Source organism: Electrophorus electricus, chromosome 22 (genome assembly GCF_013358815.1).
Source record: "Electrophorus electricus isolate fEleEle1 chromosome 22, fEleEle1.pri, whole genome shotgun sequence".
Classification (NCBI taxonomy): domain Eukaryota; kingdom Metazoa; phylum Chordata; class Actinopteri; order Gymnotiformes; family Gymnotidae; genus Electrophorus; species Electrophorus electricus.
Window position 1 is genome coordinate 6,918,725 of NC_049556.1, and position 21,501 is coordinate 6,940,225.

Consider the following 21,501-nt stretch of genomic DNA (forward strand, 5'->3'; position numbering starts at 1 on the left):
CATCATAGATTTAAATCTTTATGATCGCTACAGGAATTCTATTACCATTTTTGTAGCACTACCCCGGCAATGCATTCAACGCTGCTGAAATGGTAACATGTGACACTTTCAACCAATAGACCAAAGCCAATTATGTAAATTAAACTCCTTTAGTGAATTCAAAGTTCATGCATTACGAATTTTAACAATTTAATAAGTAAACCTTTATACTTGACAATTTTATATTTCTGCCTCACTGTCGCACTCTGCTGGCTGTCGTCTGATGAAGCCGCTGTCCATGGTGCTTGTAGCAACTCTTTTAAAATACGTTTTTCCTACTGACTTCAAAAGTGCAAAATTCACGTTTGTTTTAGCATTCATTAAACTCGATGCTTTTGTAATAAATGTAACCTTCACACTTTATTGCAACAATTATACTTTAAGTACAGTATTTAGTCACATTTCTCAGTTTACTACAAAATTATTTTTAAAAGATTAAATCCAAATCATATTCTGGGTGCTTGAAACTTTATCAGTGGTTTTACTTGAAGCTTTTCAGTTATAATTCACTATAATTATGCCCAACACACATATATTGTTATAAGTATATTAAAATGTACATTAATTGAACATCACTTGGTATATTAAGCTTTCCTGAAAAAACAAGGAAACTACTTTATTGTACATCATAACATCAGCGCTCCCTTATAGCAGTGATTTGGAATGTGAGTAGACAAATGAAAAATGTGGAATGTGGTAGTCACACATTCTACTATTTAAATAAAAACTTTTTAAAAAAAAAAGGATAAAGACAACACAAAATAAAATAATCAGAAATATGCACATTACTTCAAAATAAGCTTGGCTGACATATGATGTACTTCATTCTTCATGAAATGATTAAACACACAGACACTCATTCACTCACACACACACTCACACACACACTCACACCTACCCACACCCACCCTGTGGCCCAACTGATTTCCCTTTCAAGCCAACCTTATGTTTCCTTTTTCCTTTTATTTTCTGCTTCTTTTAGTTTCACTTCCTCTGTTGAATGGCAGGGCTAAATGTGTTGAATTTGTGTTAAGATTTTCATTTTTCTTTCACAAAAAATATTCTGTAGAAAACTGATATCCTTCAGAAAACATTCATCCACTTTGAGATGATTCAGGCAATTGTGTGATTCAAGACTTCAGCATGTCTGTAATTGGGCCAGTTTTGTATTTGCTGAAGCACCGTGTTTGAAGACTGATGATCAAAGTCCCATTAAGAGATCAACTTTCTAGTGGAGCGCGTAGAGGAACACAGCCATCCATCTCCAAAGACTCAGGCCAACCCTCATACTTATTACTACTTTTGCTGTTCTTCATACGCTGAGAGAAAAACAAAGAAGGAGTTTAGAAAGGGCAGTGTCGCAATAATACACAGCATCACTGTCTTCAGGAATCTTTTATCATTTATTACTTATCACTTGAATAATTTAACAGGCAGCCTTGACTTCTTCTTTGTGTTAAAAGGGGTCAGTTTTACCTGTTCAAATGGGCTTTTGTTCTCTATTCCTTTGGCTCCCACAAACACCCAGCTGTCCCTGAAGCCCAAGTCTTTTATTGCTGTACTGCCCAGCTCCTCGAACAGTTGCCGTGCCTCATCATTCAGCCTGCATGCCAGTGTTTAGATAGAAATCAACTTTAAGGACATTATAAAGACAGACGGAGACTTGCTTGGGGCATTATTGCGTAAACTCACATTGACTGGCATCGTTTATAGTTGAAACAGGGATAAGATATGATCTGAAGCATGTGCAATGCGTGGAATCTTACTTAGTAGCTGGGTCATCAAAGGAAGCCACAAACACTAGTGTTCCCTCATGGAGAGGTCTGAGAAACTTCAACAGATCAGACACATCTGTGGAGAGGGTGAGGATGCTCAGGCTCTGACAGATGTTTCAATACACCTACTCAACACACCGAATGTGTCAAAACGAGGAAATGACACATATGCCGTTATGCTGTGTTAAACAAATATTAGATGTTAGATTCTTCAAAGTAGCCACCCTTTACTTTGACAGCTTTGCACACTCTTGTTCTCTTAATCAGCTTCATGGGACAGCCATCTATGATGCTTTTCCATCAGTACAGAAATAATTTGCACATATACAGAGCATTTGAGGTGAGGGACTAAACTTTTGCATGAAAACTATTTGCCAAGGGGGCATTTAAAATTAAATGTTAATTTTAAACTTTGTAATGTTATATTCATCATAGAAACAAATTTAAGCATAAACCATTACATTAAAATCCTTTTAAGACTATGAAAAACAAACATTGAATGTACAAATTTTTAAAATTTTTTATCTGGAGTATTATTAAAAGAGACTAACCTCCTGCCCACATGTCAAATGATTTTGTTTCCAAAGGCTCTCCAGAGACACCTGAAAAAGGCAATATTGAACAAAGCGTTATCATCATCATAAAGAAAAAGAAGACGGACATTATACTGTTACATGCTCTATATATATCTATATATATATATATAAAATAGTAACATCATAATAATAGTAACAATAATATAATAAATGACAAAATGTAACAATTCTATAATATATTTTGTATTAAAATAGTTATGCACAAGCTACATCAAGAGTGTATTAAAAATAGTTACCGTTTACTAAGGCAATGTTAAGGCCCCTGCCAACATTGTCCTTAACACTGCTGATGAGACTGAAATAACAAAATACACAGCTGAGAAAGCTTGAAAGGCTATACTTAAAACAATGATCATGAATCTTGTTAAAGGGACACAAAGACAACATAAAGATGGAATCACAGCCAGCACACAGGAGTGGGAGATTACAAAGCTGCTAATGATGGCATTCAGAAAGAAAGATGGAATGATAGTCAGGCAGACAGGCATTTTATGGCTTACATTTTATCCTCCAGACAGATTTTGGGACCGATGACGTTGGCGGCTCCAGAGAGTAAACGGAAGGCAAGGTGTTTCGGAGGGCATGGAGCAGAGAGTCCACACTTGTACTTGTGTGGTCTTGGTTCTAAGAGAAAACAAGGCAGAGCACAATGTTAAAATTTAACACCCAAAAACAACTAAACAAATAAACACAAACAAAAACAGACTTCTCATGCAAAGTTAGAGTGAAGTTCTTCATCCTACCTGGGGTGGGCTCTTCCTGTCCACCTGAGGATTTTAGAATAACACAATCAATCAGTGAATGATTTCGGATCAAAACTGTGTTTCAACATATTAGCTAAAGAAGTACTAAGCACATCTGCCTGTTGAAATCTGATAAACCTTTGTAAAGAATTAGAAATATATAGTGGTAATAAGTTTGTTTCAGATTTCATGTCCAGTGTACTGAAGGCTTACATGGTCAATCGAGAAATTCCAGGTAAAACATGGTGCTAGGTAGTGGTTATTTTCGTTATAGAAAATGAGCAATGAAAAAATGTACTTGTTAACTGAAATAAAAATGACAGTTTTTAAAAATAAGAAATCTGAAATCTGTGTTTTAGCTAAGGAATTTATGATGGCTTTATAAAAGTTATTTCCTTATGTCAAATATACATAGTAGATGTCACTTAATATCCTGTATACTGTACGCACTGACGTCACTTTTCCGTCAAAATACGTCCCCTCAGTTAGACTGAGTGGCAAAACATTCCGAATTTATTAGGTGAAACGGCAAAATCAGGAATGGAGCAAGCATCATGTGGCCACGTGGAACAAATTCGGAAACGGGTTTCCTGACATTTGTATGTAGCTAGCTACCTGATTTCCGTTTCGACGACGGCGAAAAGCAATAAGCACAGCCTAGAAAAGCCTTGTTCACATGGAAAAATATTTTAACTAGGTTGGACTGCAACCTGGGGTTGCATTTTATGTCCAAGCACGAAAGCCTAGATACAGGCTACAAAATTGCATAAAGCCTTACCAAATACATAGATCTGTAAATGTAACCACAGTAAAAAGAAAAACAAAAGAATCCACTACATACGTGAGCAATCACATAGTAAAAACTGCTGTCTTAGTAAAAAGAAATAACAATAACGGTACATGAAGGTCAATGTGTTTATTTCACTTTGCTGTTATATATATGTTAATGCAATAACGAGAAGTAGTTGGATGTGTTTCACGTATCAGACATATTCTGACTGACTCTTGAAATTACACTGCATGAGACCATGGAAACATTTAGTCCAAACGATGCAATCTTTGGAAGCAGCATATATGCAGCTGTTGGTACTTTTAGCAAGTGAAAGTAGATATAAAAATGATCGAAAATTGTGTACAACTTATTAAATGTAAAACGTTAAGGCTTTTGTTTTACAAATACGTCCATGTGTAGGATTCTCTGAATTCTTTGCAATGGCTGTGCAGCAACCATGGCAGCCATTGAATCTCCTTTTCAATGACAAATCAATGCCTCCAGGTACTTTTTCTTTGCACAATACCTCCGCACCTTTATGGGTGAATGCAGCCCCACTGATTTGACTAGCAGTAAATACAAATTCCATGGTCTCTGCCAGTTTAATAGCATGAATTAACAATAGTGTGCTATTTTTTGCCAATAGGAACCCAAATCCTTTTGCCAGTCAGTCAATCAGTTATTTTACATATTGACTGATTAACAATCCTCGTCATTATGTAGAAAAAATTAACGAAATAGGGGTCAATGACTGTCTGTTCAGTGCCTACATCAAAGTGGATGAATTAACCCATTCAGTGGTCGGAGGTGTCATATCCCGACATATACAACTAGCTAACATCACGCCCCCTAACATCAGCCATCCCCCGATACTTTGAAGTGTAATAACAAAACGCTCACCAGCAAAAATCATCTTCACTATGGAGGAGCCATCTCCTCCTAGTATGGAACTTGCTAGAAGCCAAGTCAAGCCCACAAGAAGAACCACAGCAACAGCCCGCAGTGGCCCTGAGGGAATATGGAAAATGTAAATAAGTGGACATGAAGTCACTGCGAGCATGCAGTACAGACATACAGGGAAGTGTACCAGGCATGGTGTCAGTTGGAGGAGTTGTGTCCACTTTGCCCTTAATTCACTTTCACATCAAGATTTATCCTTTAGCACCAAGCTTCAGCATGAACAATAAATGTTTTTTTCTTTAACACCACATCAGTTAGTGCATAACCATGTATGTTAGTAATACAGCCAGCAGATAAAGATACTTCTTTGCTGCCATTACATGTTGCCAAACTCACCAGCAGTATCTTATGTACGTTGGCTAGTGGTGCTGGCATACTCTTAAGAGCACTTACTTTTCATGTGGCATTTCACCACTCAACAGGGCTGGGAATTACAAGGATTATTTAAAAAAAAAAATACAATACACTGTGAAGCCTGATATTACAAGATAAATCTTGAGAATGACTGATCCTGCCATATCCGTCATACGTACTGGGACAGTGAGGCAAAACTATTCCTTGCAAATAAATTAATAGAATTAGGGTACTAAATGTGACCATATATTTGTGGATGTTTTGTTTTTTTCTTTCTGAAGCTACTTTGCGTGTTCATAACCCCCACCCCCGCCCCAATTCCATCAGAATAGTTGGCTTTAATATTTAAAATTCAATTGTGCGTTAACCACCTCAGTCACGGTTTAGCAAATCATGGACCTAAAATGTAAGGTATGCATACAAAACGTGCTGTTACACCACAAAAGCAAACACGTGTCCTGAATACGCCCCTAAATCAAACGTGATCATCTGCATTTTTCCATATACTCGTCTTAATCTCTTATTCAAATAGATGACTTGCTTGTTACAGTACCCAGACTCAATGCAACAGTCTAGCGAATAATAGGTGTACTAACCTGCCAGCCTCATGACAACTGACGACACAAATTGAGACGAAAATGAGTGATGAGTCTTCTGCTCTGAACAAAAAATACTGGAGTGACATAGTTACATGTGTTATGTGTTCAAGTGAGTGACCATGTTAAGAAAATCACATTTTTCTCACATAGCTTACATTTCTTCTACGTTTGCGTTTTCTGTGCAGCGTCTAGAGTTTGCGGCTAAAGCAACAACAAAATGCATGCATTCATAAGAAAGACAAACATGCATTATACGCAATACAAGTTATAGAAAAGGATCTGGTTGCGATATAATTTAGATATATCAATTCAAAGTTCTGTTTCCGTGTATTTATAAATTAGAGGAAGGTCGATTTGCTACCATGCAGATTGAAAGCAACATCTCATCACCTAGGACACAAACGCAAACGTGCAGATGCAGTGATAATCACAGGACGAAAATTATACACTTCTATTAAACGATCAAGTAAAGAACAGAGAAGCTGCCACTATCCGCATTTTTTCATCAATGGGTTCAAGTTTGCTTGCTAATGCTAAGCAGCTAACTAGCGAACGTTAAGTTAATAACATAACTGTTATGTACTTGGCTAGCTAGCTAGCTAGCTAACTAGCATAGTGAAATATAGCTGGAAATCTGAATTAGCGTTGATAAAGTTATATTGAATGCCTTACTAAATGGCGGTTAAGAAGTCTCCAAGACGTTTTCAAGAATTTTACAGACGAAACAAATGAAGACACTTGTACGCGGATGCCGAAGCAGCGACCAAACGAACTGAAGGCATGATCAAGCCATCTTGTATCGAGTTTCCATTCATTAAAAACACAGCTCAGCAACTAATATTTAAGTATAAGCTTGCTAATGTCAAGCAGAAAAAAATGCTAAACGAATATTATCGTGCAGTATTGTCGAGGGATATGTCTATCATGGATAACTTCCGGCGGCGTGCAGAATGGTACGTCCTTGCCCGTGACCCACACTCGTGAGCGCGCACACTCCTCAGGGACACGGGATCGAGCTTCTGCAGGGCTGACATCCTAAACGATGCCAAGTAAAATTGAACTTAATATTGCACATAGTAGTATACTTATTCCGTCACTTTGCGGCATTTCAAATAGATTGTATTCAATTACTCAATTTACAAAATGATTGTAAATAATGATAATAAATAATGTTGGCCAGAGCATACGTTAATAAAAAGTATGTGCAACCTGCCCATGCGTTGGTCTTATTGTGATGTGTGAGACATTACTGCTGGAATAGACTTTGAGATAATTTTTTTTAAAGGTTGTTGTTTTATTTTATTTTATTAACTATTTAATTTGTATTCTGAACCAAATGTTACTCCTAAACAATGCACTATGACCTAGTGTCATAGACATTACCGGTAACCTAGTTATCTAGCTATGTGTTTAAGAAGTTCAAGCAAGTTTTTAAAAAGTAACTAGCTATGGACAAAATAACTGAAAGCATCCGGGAATCTGATTCAACAAGGCGTTAATCAGAGTCAGCTCACAACTCATAGCAAGATGGCCACGTTTAGAGCTGTTCTGTCTCTCACGAATGCTCGAACATCAGTGACTAGCGGACTTGTGGGACATGCGGCTAAGGCAAGACATTAAATGTTCTGACTTATAGATATTTGACAAGGCAGCTTTATGATTCGTTCTAGGTAATTGGCTATGGAAACCAAGTAACAACTTTTGCGGTATGACAGTTTGCCAGAAAGGTCTGACTATCTTGAAAAAAAGCTAGCTTGCTAAGCTAGTTATATACCTTAGCTAGCTGGCTCAGTACCACATACATAAACACGTTTCTCAGAGGAGTAATAATAATAATAATAATAATAATATATTCCATGTCGAAGTGGTACTTGGCCCGTGTGCCCAAAAGGAAATCGTAGCCAACACCAAAAGCTATTTGCTGGTTACTTCCTGAAACGGTCTGTACAAGTCGAAAGTACAGCTTATACGACACGATGCGTCTCCATCAGCAAGTTTACCAAATGAGAAACAGCTTACCTGAGAACTGATAACGGGACTTGTTGTTTACAACTGTTTTCTCCTCAGGTTATTGGAGTGTCAGCCTCCAAACAAAGAGAGAAATGTACATATACGGTAGGTTGTGATTTTGTTGTCTGATTTCCTTGTAATGCTATACTGTAGCATTAAAGAAACAACGTGAACCTCCCCTCCTCTCTTATTTCTGGAAGAAACGCGATGAACGAAACCTGAGCAGAAAAGAGCAGGTCTTTCCTGACCCCTTAAAGTGTGATCAGTTCATCCATTACTTTACATCCAAAACTTTAATGCAGTCTAATAACAAAGTGATATCCCCTACACACATGTTCTTATTAAGTATCTAAATCACTAACAGTCTAACCTGTGTAAATCTGAATTACCCTAGTTGTAAACTACTATATCCATCCCACAAGAAGCAACTGTAATGTAACTATTATCTATTTTAATGGGTCTGTTGCTATTGTTCAACTTTTTAGCTGTTCAAAAACTAAAATCTGCCATGCAAAGGTCAGTCATTTATGATGAGGTTTAGTTAATAGTGCCCATTTTAATGTGGTTCTTGATAAGTTTGGTTTTAGTTTCTGTTGAAAGACTTTCTGTGGCATTTGTGCTGTTTTTATATGTATTTCCCACATATATGTGAATAGTGTATAAGATGGTAAATTAATCTGATTAGAAGTGTAACCACTTTCTATATTATTTTGGAGTTTTTTTGTTTGCTTTTTTGTCATCATGCATTCAGCTGCCATGCTAATAAATTGGCTTGTGTCAGCGATGTCTGTTTGCTGGTTACCATAACGGATTGTTTGAGCAAGGAGAACCTATTCTAAAAGCATACTTTCTATTGTATGTAGTAATTTTGACTCTCCTTTACTAATATTTTCCTTCTCTCAACAATCATGACCCCAAAGGGACAAATCATAGTAAGTGTCATTTCAAACTAAATCTAAATTCAAGCATATTAATACATTCAATGTCATAGTCTCATCTGAGAGCACAGTCAATGCTCAGCTGAGCATCCAAGTCTGAAAGTTCCGTGTTGATGTCCTCAGCCTCCCCCTGCGCGGTATGGCGGTAGACACACCGTCACACTGATTCCAGGGGACGGGATTGGCCCAGAGCTGCTCAACCATGTGCGTGAGCTCTTCAGGTCAGTATCAGAACTGGATGGATGCTAGGCCACCCTCAACGATTTGGAGACTGGAAGCATACGTTGTCCCAGCTTTTAAATTTGGAACCATAACATGGCTAGAGAAGCAGTTATAGATGGGTGGATAGAATGGCCGTAAGTGCATCTCCCTCCGTTGCAGATTCAGCTGTGTACCTTTGGACTTTGAGGTGGTAAATATCAACTCTTCCATAACTAGCGAGGATGACATTAATAATGCCATCACAGCCATACGCCGCAATGGAGTTGCTCTAAAAGGTTGGTTGTTCTAAAGGATTAATGCCATTGAAACTTAATATAGTTGACTATCTTGAGAGTTAATCAGTATTTATCCGAAACTTCATCAGTGTTTGCTTGTAGTTGCTGTAGTTCTGATTCATATTGAATACTCTTTTTGTAGGTAACTTGGAGACAAATCACACATTGCCCCCTTCACACAAGTCCAGGAACAACGTTTTACGGTAGTGTTTTAAAGTATATTAAAGAAACTTAATAAAAATTATATCAGCTCTCTTAAAGTGCCCTCTTAGTTTTTTTTTCCAGAAGCACTGCAGTAAATAGGGGCTGTCAGCTTTAATTTGTTAGCTGTTGCTGTAATCGGCATAGTGGCCTAACTTGATATGGCATCTCCCCCATCTCTTTCCATCCCTGTTTCTTTTCTTCTTTCCCTCTTTCTCTCCATCTCCCTCTTTTCCTCCCTATCTCTCTCTTCCCTCTGTTTAACTTTCTTCCCTTCTGTAACCCTGACCCTCTCTCAGCACTGGCCTCGACTTGTATGCCAACGTGATGCGCTGCCAGTCTCTTCCAGGAGTGCAGACGCGGCACAAGAATATAGACATCATCATCATCAGGGAGAACACAGAGGGCGAGTACAGCAGCCTGGAGCACGAGGTAGACACTGCTCCCCCCACCACTCACCAAAGCCCACAGAATACTGTCTCCACACCCATCAACTATCCCACCTTGAGCAATTACACTATAGCCTATTAAACTAATGAAGTACACTGGTCACAGTCGGTTCTCTCATTCTTTATCTTTCTATACAACACCACTACCATCTATTTTTGCATATGAATTCCCATTAATGGACTAAGTTGCATTTAAATGCTTTCTAAGGTTGGAGTCCTCTGTTTGGCTTTGTCAGAGTGTGCCTGGCGTGGTGGAAAGCCTGAAGATCATCACACGGAACAACTCACTTCGTATCGCCGATTACGCATTTCAGCTGGCCAGGGAGAAGGGGCGGCGCAGGGTCACAGCCGTGCACAAGGCCAACATCATGTGAGTCAGCTCACCTTGCTATGTTTCACGGATCGCACCGTCTCCATGACCATGTGGGTTTATGGACCGCATGGTCATGTCCATGCCGCAGTGGGCATGGATGGGAGTATGAGTCTTGTTTAAGCCTCGAATGATCCGTGCTCATCAGTGTAAAGGGTGTTCCACTGCAAACTCCAGCTGACTCTCTCTCACAGATCTCCCACAAAGTTTTGCACATCTTGAAGCTGTGATTGCACTAAACTGTTTGTTCCATCCTGTTCAGTACTTGACTCTGACCTTCTTCAGAGTGGTTCACTTGTTTACTTGTGCTGTGTGGCATCTCTGTCTGTCCATCTGTCTGTCTGTCTGTCTGTCTGTCTATCTGTCTCTCTATCTCTCTATCTCAATCTACTATATAAGGAATTAGCCAGTAGTAAGTTGGAAGATATAGATGCTAACTACCTTCCCAGACTTGAGATGTCTGCAACCTTGAAACAGTGTGCTAGTGTGCACTATTTCTTTACCCCTTCCCTTTCTGTCTGACTGCATCTTGTTCTATGGGCCCAACAGGAAACTGGCTGATGGGCTCTTTCTACAGTGCTGTAGGGAGGTAGCCTCTGGATACCCTGATATCGCCTTCGACAGCATGATTGTAGATAACACCACTATGCAGGTGAGCATGTGATGGCTTATTCACAAACAAATTGTTCTTTTTTCTGGACTTGTAGGAGGGTGAGATTCTTTGATTCAGACCGAATCATACTTGTGATTAGCATTTGGCAAATGAAAATCCCAGTCCCAAAAGCCATTCTGAATTTAGCTGGCTTTTTGCGAGTCAAATTGTAAATTTGTCTAATTGTAAATGGGAAACTGATAATGTTGCCCCTTAATTTCTTTTTTACCATGTCTTGGTCAAACTTGAGTTCTGTTTGATAAATGTAATGTGGTTATGTAATATTAGGGGGATTGCATTGTGAAATATGTATTGTGGAACAGAAGGGAAGTTCTTTCTAAAAACAAAATGACAAAATGACGGTAAGAAACTGAAATGAGTTAGTGTAGGAGTTGGAATCTTGGCCTTAATGTTTTCTGGATGCCTGCCTTTAGTGGTGAATCAAGTGAATCAACATTGTTTGATTAATCTAAATGGGGGGGGGGGTGATGGTAGTTCAAGTGTGCAAACATAAAGTAGTAAACATCAATAGTAGTTAAGTTTGATAGAGTTGCAGTCTCCTGTAATTCTAGATTACCTATCTATATATTGTAAAATTAACTGGCAACAGCTTAACAGTATAAATTCAAACACATCGTGAAAGTACCTTATCTTTAAAGAAAACTTGTCATACATGAGAATTGTTTTTGCACTGTCCTTTTTTACAGCTAGTTTCCAAACCTCACCAGTTTGACGTCATGGTGATGCCCAATCTCTATGGCAACGTGGTCAGCAATGTGTGCGCCGGTCTGGTAGGAGGGCCTGGTTTGGTGCCTGGTGCCAACTACGGCCATAATTACGCAGTATTTGAAACAGTGAGTGCTCTTCAGCTGTCCCCATGCAGTCTCTGAAACTAGGCCTCAGCTATATACCTTATCAGGTTTTTATGTTGACATATGGGATTTATGGGAGATTTCTTGTTCTGGCAGGCTACTAGGAACACCGGCAAGAGCATCGCTGGACGGAACATTGCCAACCCCACAGCAATGCTACTGGCCAGCTGTCTCATGCTGGACCATCTGAAGTAAATTCAGCTAGTGCATTGGCCTCATTTTTAATTTTGAGTAGTCACTTGTGGTGATTTAATAATGCAAGTCTGGCCCTTCCTAAGAGCAGGTGCTGTTTACTTCTGCTCAGTTCCTGTTCCTCATTTTAATTTAACTGGGGTTAAAATTGGATTCACGCTCTGAATCTAGATTGTCAAGTTTTATTATATTACAGTAGGCAAAGGGTAAATTTGCACACACAGTAAGAGGAACAAGCCTAGTGTTGAATTTAATCACACCATCAGTGGGAGATTTGAATATCGGATAACTCCCAAAGTCTTTTGAAAAAGTGACCAGTGTTTGTATAAGGCAGGGATTGGCGATTAGTTTTCCTTTTCTAACACACTTATTAAAAGTGGTAATTTAAGAGATTACGTGACCACAGAAATCCCTGTGAAAGCCACTGCTGAACCCGGGCCTGCCAGTTCTGGTGTTAGACCTTCCTGATCCAAGCCACGTTGGTCCTTCACCTTTTTGGATAGTTGAATTGTTCTAACAAATGTAATTTTCCCCTTTCTTCTTCCCTAGACTTCATGACTATGCCAGCATGATTCGTAATGCTGTTTTCGCCACTATGAATGAGTCTCTGGTAAGATATACCCATACGGCTGCATTCTAATGTGAAAGACTCACACTTGCAATATTTAGTGGCATTTTGCAACCGTTTCTCAAGTTTGTTTCACCAGTCCAACCTGCAAATCCACTCTCAGTCTCTACTGATTACATTACCAGTGTGGTACAAATTCCGATGTACTCAGTTTACACTGTTTGTCTCATTAGGAAGCCATTTTAAGTGCTAGATTAACTAATTTAAATTGAGACACACTATTGACTTCACTGCAAAAATTGTGGAATTTTTCTGGTGTTCACTTGACTGTTTGTGAGGCCTATTTAAAAATAATAAAATGATGTCGTTGCACTATTGTAATTATACACAGGATAAGATGGCAAATATCCTATGCAATTAGAGCTTTACATAGGGCCCAGCCTACTCACTTCATTCCATAGTACCATACCATCTACTGGTCTCATATGTGCCTGCCACCCATGTTCGCTCACCTCAGCTACCAAGTCCACATACTTCAGCTTGTTCTTTCAAAATCTTCATCAACTACATCCTCAAATTGAACTGTTAACTCTATAAAATATCTGTTTACTTGAGAGTACACTGCCATGTCTGGCCTCAGAGTAGTTAATGCAATACAGCGTGGGACATGTAATTTTTTACCTACATCCAATAGCGATTTCCAGTCTCATGCTTCACCCCATCTACCAATATTTATAGCCTGCTCTTGCTCTCCGAAACACTGCCCCTCATACACAGTTTATTTGTATTACTTTTAGACAAAGCTTTAACCATTAAGCACTTATTATTGAACAAACATCCTAATACACTGAGCACCTGATTGTGTCTCCGTGTATATTGTCCTTGCAGCAAACTTACCTGGCATGCTGATAAAATATGCTTCAGTGTACCAACCCCCACATAATTTACAGCTAGGCTCTTCACCTGCCCACTGTTCAAGGTTTTATGGGGTTGGAAGGACATTGTAAGTCACTCCCAGCAAATATTTTATGGAACTTGAATCTATTGCCCACAGCTCTTGCCAGGTGATTTTCCACTTCTTCTCTCGATTTTCCTAACAAAGCCTTGCTGCTGTTGCGCTTCGTGCTTCCTCTTCCTGTTTGCAAATAATACTAGTAATTGTTTGCTTTCTCTCTGGCAATGTGGCCTTTAACGCTTTCCATGAACCACCTGACCCAATACCTGTTTTTCCACATGGCACTTGGCCAGTCACATCCCTGAGGCTCTTGGTTGACTGCACCTGGTTGATGCCTGTTTTCTGTCCGACTTTTATCAGTGCATCCTGGGACCCTAACAAAATCATCTCCCAACTCACCTAAGCACATTTAAGTTCCTCAGCTAAACTTGTCAGCAGTAGCACAACACACGTCTCCTGTACCCTGCCACACTACTTAAACAATGCAGCACCCCTAACCACTTCCTTATAGCCTTGTTTGTAATCTGCTCCAACCTCTCTACTTTGGTAATTAGGACCTCATAAACCATGAGTGGCCACATAATACTAGGCAGCAAGCCAAACTGGAGAAACCACAGTTTCAATTCATCTGGTAAACATGATTCCTCAGTGCTATTAAAAATCTTCACCAATTCTATTTTTAGCCCCACATCTTGCTCTTTATCATTTAATGCTGCCAACACTGCACTGCCATCTACCGACACTCCTGCCTGACTTCTCCAGTATAGATTGTATTAGTTCTCCTTCCATCAAAGCAAGTTGTATACACATGATTTAACAGACCATGTATGCCGCCGTACGTTGCTAACCCATGACAGCAACTTGGGCTCTATTCCACGTTGTCAGCTGTCCCTCCTAACTGCCACAGGGTCTTTCCCCTATTGTCAGCTGCCCTATTCACAGCAGTCACTGGATGAACAGGATAAGTAAATGTAATTAGGCACAGAATAGGATGTCAGAAATTCTATACCAAACCATTAGAGCTTGACGTGGGGTCTGGCCCATTCACTTTTATACCAGCATGCTACGCTTTTCTGTTCATGTAAGACAATGTACATAGACTTGTAGAAAAAGAAGATTTTATTAAACATAATACAATCAATATTTAATGGTCATAATCACAAGAGTATAAAAGTATTCAAAATGTCTAGATTATAACTGGCATGCTTTGCCAACACTGGCACTGCCAAGAAATAAGTGAGCTACAGCATCATGTCCTGGTGCAGCTGACCGAAAACGTTTCTCTTTCCAGTCCTTGTGCCAACTTTTGGAAACGGTGCTCCTGGGGCCTTTTTTTTTTTTTTTTTTTTTTTTTTTTTCTTTCAAGTAAATGTCAGGAAGATATTCTTAGCCAGGCGATTGAGTAGTCATGCTTAGGTTTGCCAGGGGTTTATACATGAAACAATGACTCTGTAGTAAAGTACAGCAGCACTGTTCAGGCTGTTGTGGCATCTCTTCTCACTCTAGGCAGTCTTGGGTGGCTACGGTGACCAGCAGGAATCCCACCTGTAGCTTCGCTTGCTTTTAGCAGCAAATTATGTTGACATTCCTAGAAAAACAAAAGGTGAACTTGCATAGCAGGTCTGTCGAGCCTTTAAAACTTGACAGGTGTACTGGTTCGGTTTGTTCAGTTTTTGTTTTTTTTCAGTTTGTTCAGTAGAATACAAGTGTATCAAAATTCCAGAATGAACTTCAATAGAATCATGACTAGAATCATAACTATGAAATTTGAATCTGTTGTCAAGCCCATTTGGTCAAAAATGGCCATTCTTTCTATTTCTCACATTATGCATTTGTACATAAAAGAAGCATACACTGCTTTTTTTTAATACTGGGATTTCTACATATTTCTCATTGCTGTGTTGCAGTTGCATACACCAGACATCGGGGGGCAGGGCACCACTTCAGAGATGGTGCAGTCCGTGATGAGAAACATAAAGAGCAGCGGACCCCTCACTACAGAGCTGTGATCCGCGACAGCGGACCCCTCACTACAGAGCCATGATCCATGAGCTCTACACCTGTCCAACCCTCCACTGTACAGAAGCACTCTGGTGGGTGTGGCATGTTACACAGGCAAATGTGTAGTGATATGTAATTTGCTTAAAATGTCCACTGTTCCTTTTGTTTACCTTTTTGATGAAGTTTATGTAAAATCCTTTGAACTAATGTCCTTTGCTGTATAGATGGTTCCTCTTTCTAGGAAGTGCCACTACACCACCTGAAGCTTCTTCTATATGAACTCTTGGTCCTTACCATTGAGCCAGCCATTCATAGCTGATGTTTTTTTTAGGTTCAGAGATCAGTTTGGATCCCAGTGTCTTTGTATGTCATCTGATGTTGTTGATACCATCCTGGGTCACCTGTATGTTAAACACCCAATGTACATAAATGGTTATGTAGTTATCTTTCGTATGTTGTTTATTATATAGACCCCATGTGAGGTTCACCTTGGCCAAAATACATTCCATGATTAACTACAGAAATAAATTCCATGATTAACTTTGTTTTTTTGAGCTGGCCTTAATACTAGATATTAGATTATAATGGGTCTCACAACATTCCATACACAACCTGGATCTCCCTTTTTATAATAATGTTTCTAGTTAAGTCTTATGATGCATATAGTAGCCATATTCGGGGTTTCCACTATTGCACGATTATACCATGAACATAATACTTCATTCTGTCATACTGTAACTTAACCAGCACAATCATTATTTGATCTCTTAGTACTTATTGTATTTTCAGTGTGCAATTGTACTGACTGTGCCATAATGGTAGTTCAAATGGTTAAAACCTTGATTTGATGATTTTACACACATTATGTGGCTTAAGAGCATATCAGTAAAGTGGCTCTTTAACTTTCTTTGGCCTTTGCTGCTTGATTTTTTCTAATTATACCTGTGTTGTTTTAGTAAACTGTGAAAATAGCAACACTTAACTTCCACTAATCTGTTAATACTCGGTTAAGAGACATGGGATCAACCTTATTTAAAGAATATATTGCTTCTGTATTTAAAGCGAATCACATTTGTTTGGCATATTGGGTACATCAGTCTGGAGTTCTGTACATGCACAAATTGCTCTTGAGAAAAACCTCTAGGAGGCAGTGGGCCAAAAAGGCCCCGTAAACATTTTGCCTATTAACAGTCCCATGAGGGAGAGAGTTTTGCCCTGGCCTGCATGTGCTTATCTAAATATAGTTTGGCTGCCAACTTAGAGTAGATTAGCTGAAATTTACTATAAAAGTGAAGATTTAACAGTTCTCACAGTTTACGATTAATACAGGATCTTGCACATGCCAGTAAAAATTCATCCAGCCAACACTACTTGAGTGTAAATGCTAAGCAAATACAAGCAGAAAGCAAAGACTTACTCAATACTCAGTTACTGAGACATCTGAGAATGAATGTGGTGCTGTTCTTAAAATTATTGAATAACATGATTCCATAGCAGACCAGGTATGCAAAACAATTATTTATACAATAATATAATATTATATAATAATATTAGCACATGCTAACACTAAAACAAATAAATGGACATCTCAGAGTGAAACAATTTGTAGACCTTTAACAAAATGTAGACATGATTTGGAGTGTCTAGTCACTAGCAAGATTGTAGTGGAAAAATAAAATTAGCTAATTTTGGAAGATCTTAAGAACTAGTAATTAAAGGAAAATACATGGACAGTTATTGGTGGATTAGATGTTATAAATCTCAAAGTAATGTTGGGCAAAAGATTGTAATGGATGCTATGAGGAAATTCCTCTGCAGAACTATATATTGGCTGGAACAAAACAGAATGGAGTGATGATTGGGAGTATTGGAGAATGCAGATTAATAAAGGTTGTAGAGGGAAACATCCACATCCACTCTGGCCTTTCACACGCTGGTCTCTGTCTCCCATCACCAGCTGAGTCTATAGAGGCAAATTGCTGGCAAACACACATGGATCTTTTGTCCAAATATTAAGTTCCATCTCCAAGTCCAATTGCACATGTTTATAGATTATTTCATTGTTCTTTCTAACTTGAGTTCTACGTTCATCCATCAAACATTTTGCCTCTGATCTCCTGTGTGTCCATGAGGTCTGTGTGCAGCTTCACGAGCCAACGCTTTCGCTCTGAGGTCAAATTCTGAGAGCATGCATGACTCATATGGTTGGCAGGCGAGAGTGAGTTGATGGGAGAGAGGTGCAAAAGAGCAGAAACATATGTCAGAGGACTGCAACCTTGTTCCAACTGCTGCCTCTAAAGGTGATACTACCCACTTCTGAAGCAGTTGCATACTCGAGGCAGAATTCTTCTTGGCAAAGCTGTCAAAATAACCATAAATGAATGTAGAGGTATGCCACGTTAGGTTTTTGTTGCTTTGATCCCATTTGGATGTGGTCTGCAGTCATAGCAAGCCTTCAGCAACGACAAGTCTCTTTCACAGCTGTGACTATCTTCCTGCCATTCTAGCAACACAGACACAGCCGTGAGCGCGCATAACCCCCGCACCGCTCGCTCAGTTATGCCATCTCACAGTGTTTATGTGCTGAAAGGGTAGTAATTTTCGCAACAATTATTAGCCATAATTTCAGAGGTACGTTCTCACTCAACTCTTGCACTTTCCACAAGCCCTGCTGGCTTCTTGTAATGGTGATTCATGAGTGATTTCCTTGTTCCTTTCACCATTCAGCCCCAAAATGCTTGCATGACTCATGGTGAGCTACTCCAAATATCCGTCAGAGAAAGGTTTTACTCTATATGTAAACTGGAGCGAACATATATCCTAGACAGACTCTTAAAATTTTATAGCATGTATATAGAAAATGTTCTCAGGGAATGACAAACAAAAAACACCTCTTGGACATTTTGTATTACTTGTGATTGTTGATAGGGCTGACAATATCTCTTCTCCTTGTCTTAACACTACACTGTAAAAACAGCATCTTATAATAAATATTTCTGGTGTAAATGGAAGAACAGTTTAACACTGAAGGAGATTATTAGACCCATGTGATTTTGCTTTGCAGTTGTGTTTTAGAGCCTTACCATCGCTTGTATTTTCCAGAGTTTTGTAAAACCAGCAGCCAGCATTAAACAACTGCTGGAATGTAAAGTGTGGGTTTTATGCCTTTCTAGCAGATGTTTTTATAAGTCCACATGATTCTCAAAGAGGGGTCGAGGGACCTCAGGCAGAAATGTGTAAGATGAGTTAAGTATGCATATGTGTGTGACTGTCTTTAAACTTGTGAAGGGCCCCAGCACTTTCCAAAACAGTAAATTAATCCCACCTGCACATACCACCAAAACTGGTCAACTCTTTCAATTTATTTAGCAGTCTGCATACAAGACTCCTAAAACGTTTTCTGATGTCAATCAGTGATATAATATAATTCATTAATAAAAAGACAGTTTATTTAACATGCATTACAAGGTATGTTACAGTGTGCATGTCAGTGAACAAATGCTGTAAACAATCAGGTTTATTTATAGAAAAAGGGTGTAAACATCTAGGATAATGATCTTTTAAAAAGAGGGTAACTGAGTCAGATTTTTAATCAATTTAGGAGAGGATTTGGCCTACCTGCCATTTTTATACTTTGAGTTAGCCATTTACACACACACACCTGACATTTACCTGACACTTTTATCCAAAGCAACTTACAATTACGACTGAATACAATTTGAGCAATTGAGGGTTAAGGGCCTCACTCAGGGGCCCAACAGTGGCAACTTTGCAGTGTTGGGGCTTGAACTGGCAACATTTGATTACAAGTTGAGTGCCTTACCACCGAGCTACCACTGGTCAAAAGAGATTTCAGAAGATCCCAAAAGAAACAACCGTTGATGCTCATGAGGCTGTGAAGGGCTGCAAAAACCCTCAGGTGTCAGCTAAGGATCTCTATGCACCTTTTACATTTGCTAATGTCTGTGTTCATGAGTTTGATATAACAAAAACAAGAGCAGTATTCATGGGAGATTAGTGTGGTGGAAACAACTCTCAAAAAATGCTCCATGTCTTGAGCTTGTTCAAGCCCACCTATTCCACAGCATTGTTGGAACAATGTTCTGTTGACAGATGAAATAAATGTTTAACTTTTAGGCACACAAAAATACAGATTATTGATATTGCCAATAAAATGGTCCTAATATTTATTAAATATAACAGACATACTAGAACATGCACAACATGACAGACAAATGCTACCAGGTAAATTTCCAATTATTTCCCAATGATTATTGACTTGGAAAATCAGATCTCATTCTGATAGCCTATCTTGCACAAATCTAGGTCTTTCTAAAAGCTTTTTCTCTGTTAATGGTTGACAGATGTCCCCACTCCACCTTTTTGAACAGTGGAAACATAGCATCAGTCTCTCTACCAACCCACCATTGATTTTGCTCTGCCACCCCTCTATTCTACCATGCTACATGTTTAAAATCTTTTATTATAAGCCCCTGTGGGCAAGCCATGAGTAAATTATGGTTTTTTAGAGACATACATAACATATTGTGAGAGAGAAAAAAGAGAGTGAGAGAAAGAGATTTTATAAGGATGTAGAATTTTTCAGGTTTTCTAATATAACAAAATATATTATTTGGCAAGTGTATGAACCACTTTCCTTGGAATCATCTCTCCACAGTATCTCTGTTAATCCATTTTTTAAAACATTTTTTACTACCCAGACTTTGAAGACATACATTTTCTTTCTATTGTAGGCTTAACCATCATTTCTGTTTGCTTCTAGAATATAGTTTACCTCTTAGAGATGTTGTTACTATGTTACTATATAGTTTACCTCTTAGACATGTTGTTACTATGTTACTATATAGTTTACCTCTTAGACATGTTGTTACTATGTTACTATATAGTTTACCTCTTAGAGATGTTACTGTTACTATATAGTTTACCTCTTAGAGATGTTGTTACTATGTTACTATATAGTTTACCTCTTAGACATGTTGTTACTATGTTACTATATAGTTTACCTCTTAGAGATGTTGTTACTATGTTACTATATAGTTTACCTCTTAGACATGTTGTTACTATGTTACTATATAGTTTACCTCTTAGAGATGTTGTTACTATGTTACTATATAGTTTACCTCTTAGACATGTTGTTACTATGTTACTATATAGTTTACCTCTTAGAGATGTTGTTACTATGTTACTATATAGTTTACCTCTTAGAGATGTTGTTACTATGTTACTGTATAGTTTACCTCTTAGAGATGTTGTTACTATGTTACTATATAGTTTACTTCTTAGAGATGTTGTTACTATGTTACTATGTTTAATACTATTAGATTGGAATTTAATTATATATATATATATATATATATATATATATATATATATATATAGAGAGAGAGAGAGAGAGAGAGAGAGAGAGAGAGAGAGAGAATTATATTTTAATTACAACAACAAAGAATAAACTATAAATTGGCTTTACAAAGACTAATACAAGGCCAGTAGTAAATCTATGCACATTTATAGCTAGAAAATAAAGTTTTTGAATAAAAGATGAATGGTAGAGCACTGGACTATGGGTGCCACCTAAGCTGAAAATTTCGGAAGTGTTAAAATGAGTGATTTTCCAACCGGTAAAGAGGAGAAGAATGAAGGGGCTGTAGTAAGCCTGTCCTCTCAGCTACGTGCTAATTCTTTACCACTAAATCCTTCCATTTTTGTTGGTTATACCTTGACAACTGAAGGACTTGGAAATAAATGAATGTTAATGAGATGAGCTTAGCTATCTTAAAAATGTAAAACCAGTGGACTTTCATTGGGATCATGAACGGACAATTAAAAGGATTTGAGGGGACTGTGAAAGCCAAATGGGTATGTATTTACGTTAAGGAAGCCTTACTGTGTATACCAACTACAGAGGATGTTGAACATTTCAGAAAATGAGACGAACAA

The 21,501-nt window shown here is 38.4% G+C and overlaps 2 protein-coding genes across 10 annotated transcripts; one reads left to right on the forward strand and one right to left on the reverse strand.

Annotated features, from left to right (window-relative positions):
• Nucleotides 1-380: 380 nt before the first annotated feature.
• Nucleotides 381-7,929, reverse strand: fam3a (FAM3 metabolism regulating signaling molecule A). Of its 9 annotated transcripts, none has more exons than XM_027016491.2 (11): nucleotides 6,511-6,804; nucleotides 5,994-6,039; nucleotides 5,836-5,893; nucleotides 4,826-4,933; nucleotides 3,154-3,177; nucleotides 2,911-3,034; nucleotides 2,647-2,705; nucleotides 2,366-2,416; nucleotides 1,806-1,890; nucleotides 1,516-1,642; nucleotides 381-1,358 (listed from the first exon to the last, which is right to left on the reverse strand). In XM_027016491.2, exons 3-11 carry the CDS (start codon nucleotides 5,846-5,848, stop codon nucleotides 1,260-1,262), a joined length of 690 nt encoding a protein of 229 aa, XP_026872292.1. In that variant the 5' UTR covers nucleotides 5,849-5,893; nucleotides 5,994-6,039; nucleotides 6,511-6,804; the 3' UTR covers nucleotides 381-1,259. The 9 variants fall into 9 exon arrangements, with proteins under 9 accessions (XP_026872292.1, XP_026872291.1, XP_026872290.1 ...); XM_027016490.2 differs by having other exon boundaries at nucleotides 5,836-5,898; XM_027016489.2 differs by having other exon boundaries at nucleotides 5,836-5,912.
• Nucleotides 7,344-16,450, forward strand: idh3g (isocitrate dehydrogenase (NAD(+)) 3 non-catalytic subunit gamma). The gene is made up of 13 exons (XM_035521489.1): nucleotides 7,344-7,446; nucleotides 7,906-7,953; nucleotides 8,769-8,780; nucleotides 8,910-9,007; nucleotides 9,168-9,283; nucleotides 9,426-9,486; nucleotides 9,784-9,916; nucleotides 10,170-10,303; nucleotides 10,853-10,955; nucleotides 11,663-11,809; nucleotides 11,924-12,018; nucleotides 12,569-12,629; nucleotides 15,450-16,450. Exons 1-13 carry the CDS (start codon nucleotides 7,366-7,368, stop codon nucleotides 15,549-15,551), a joined length of 1,191 nt encoding a protein of 396 aa, XP_035377382.1. The 5' UTR covers nucleotides 7,344-7,365; the 3' UTR covers nucleotides 15,552-16,450.
• Nucleotides 16,451-21,501: the final 5,051 nt, after the last annotated feature.

Excerpts from the sequence above, each read along its gene's own strand:
- fam3a (XM_027016492.2), bottom strand. Across the intron at positions 2,417-2,646 it reads TAACATTGCCTTAGTAAACG|GTGTCTCTGGAGAGCCTTTG; the intron begins GTAACTATTTTT and ends TGCCTTTTTCAG. Across the intron at positions 1,643-1,805 it reads TTTGATGACCCAGCTACTAA|GCTGAATGATGAGGCACGGC; the intron begins GTAAGATTCCAC and ends ACTGGCATGCAG.
- idh3g (XM_035521489.1), top strand. The coding sequence starts at position 7,366 with ATGGCCACGTTTAGAGCTGTTCTGTCTCTCACGAATGCTCGAACATCA. Across the intron at positions 10,304-10,852 it reads GTGCACAAGGCCAACATCAT|GAAACTGGCTGATGGGCTCT; the intron begins GTGAGTCAGCTC and ends TGGGCCCAACAG. Across the intron at positions 10,956-11,662 it reads TAGATAACACCACTATGCAG|CTAGTTTCCAAACCTCACCA; the intron begins GTGAGCATGTGA and ends CCTTTTTTACAG.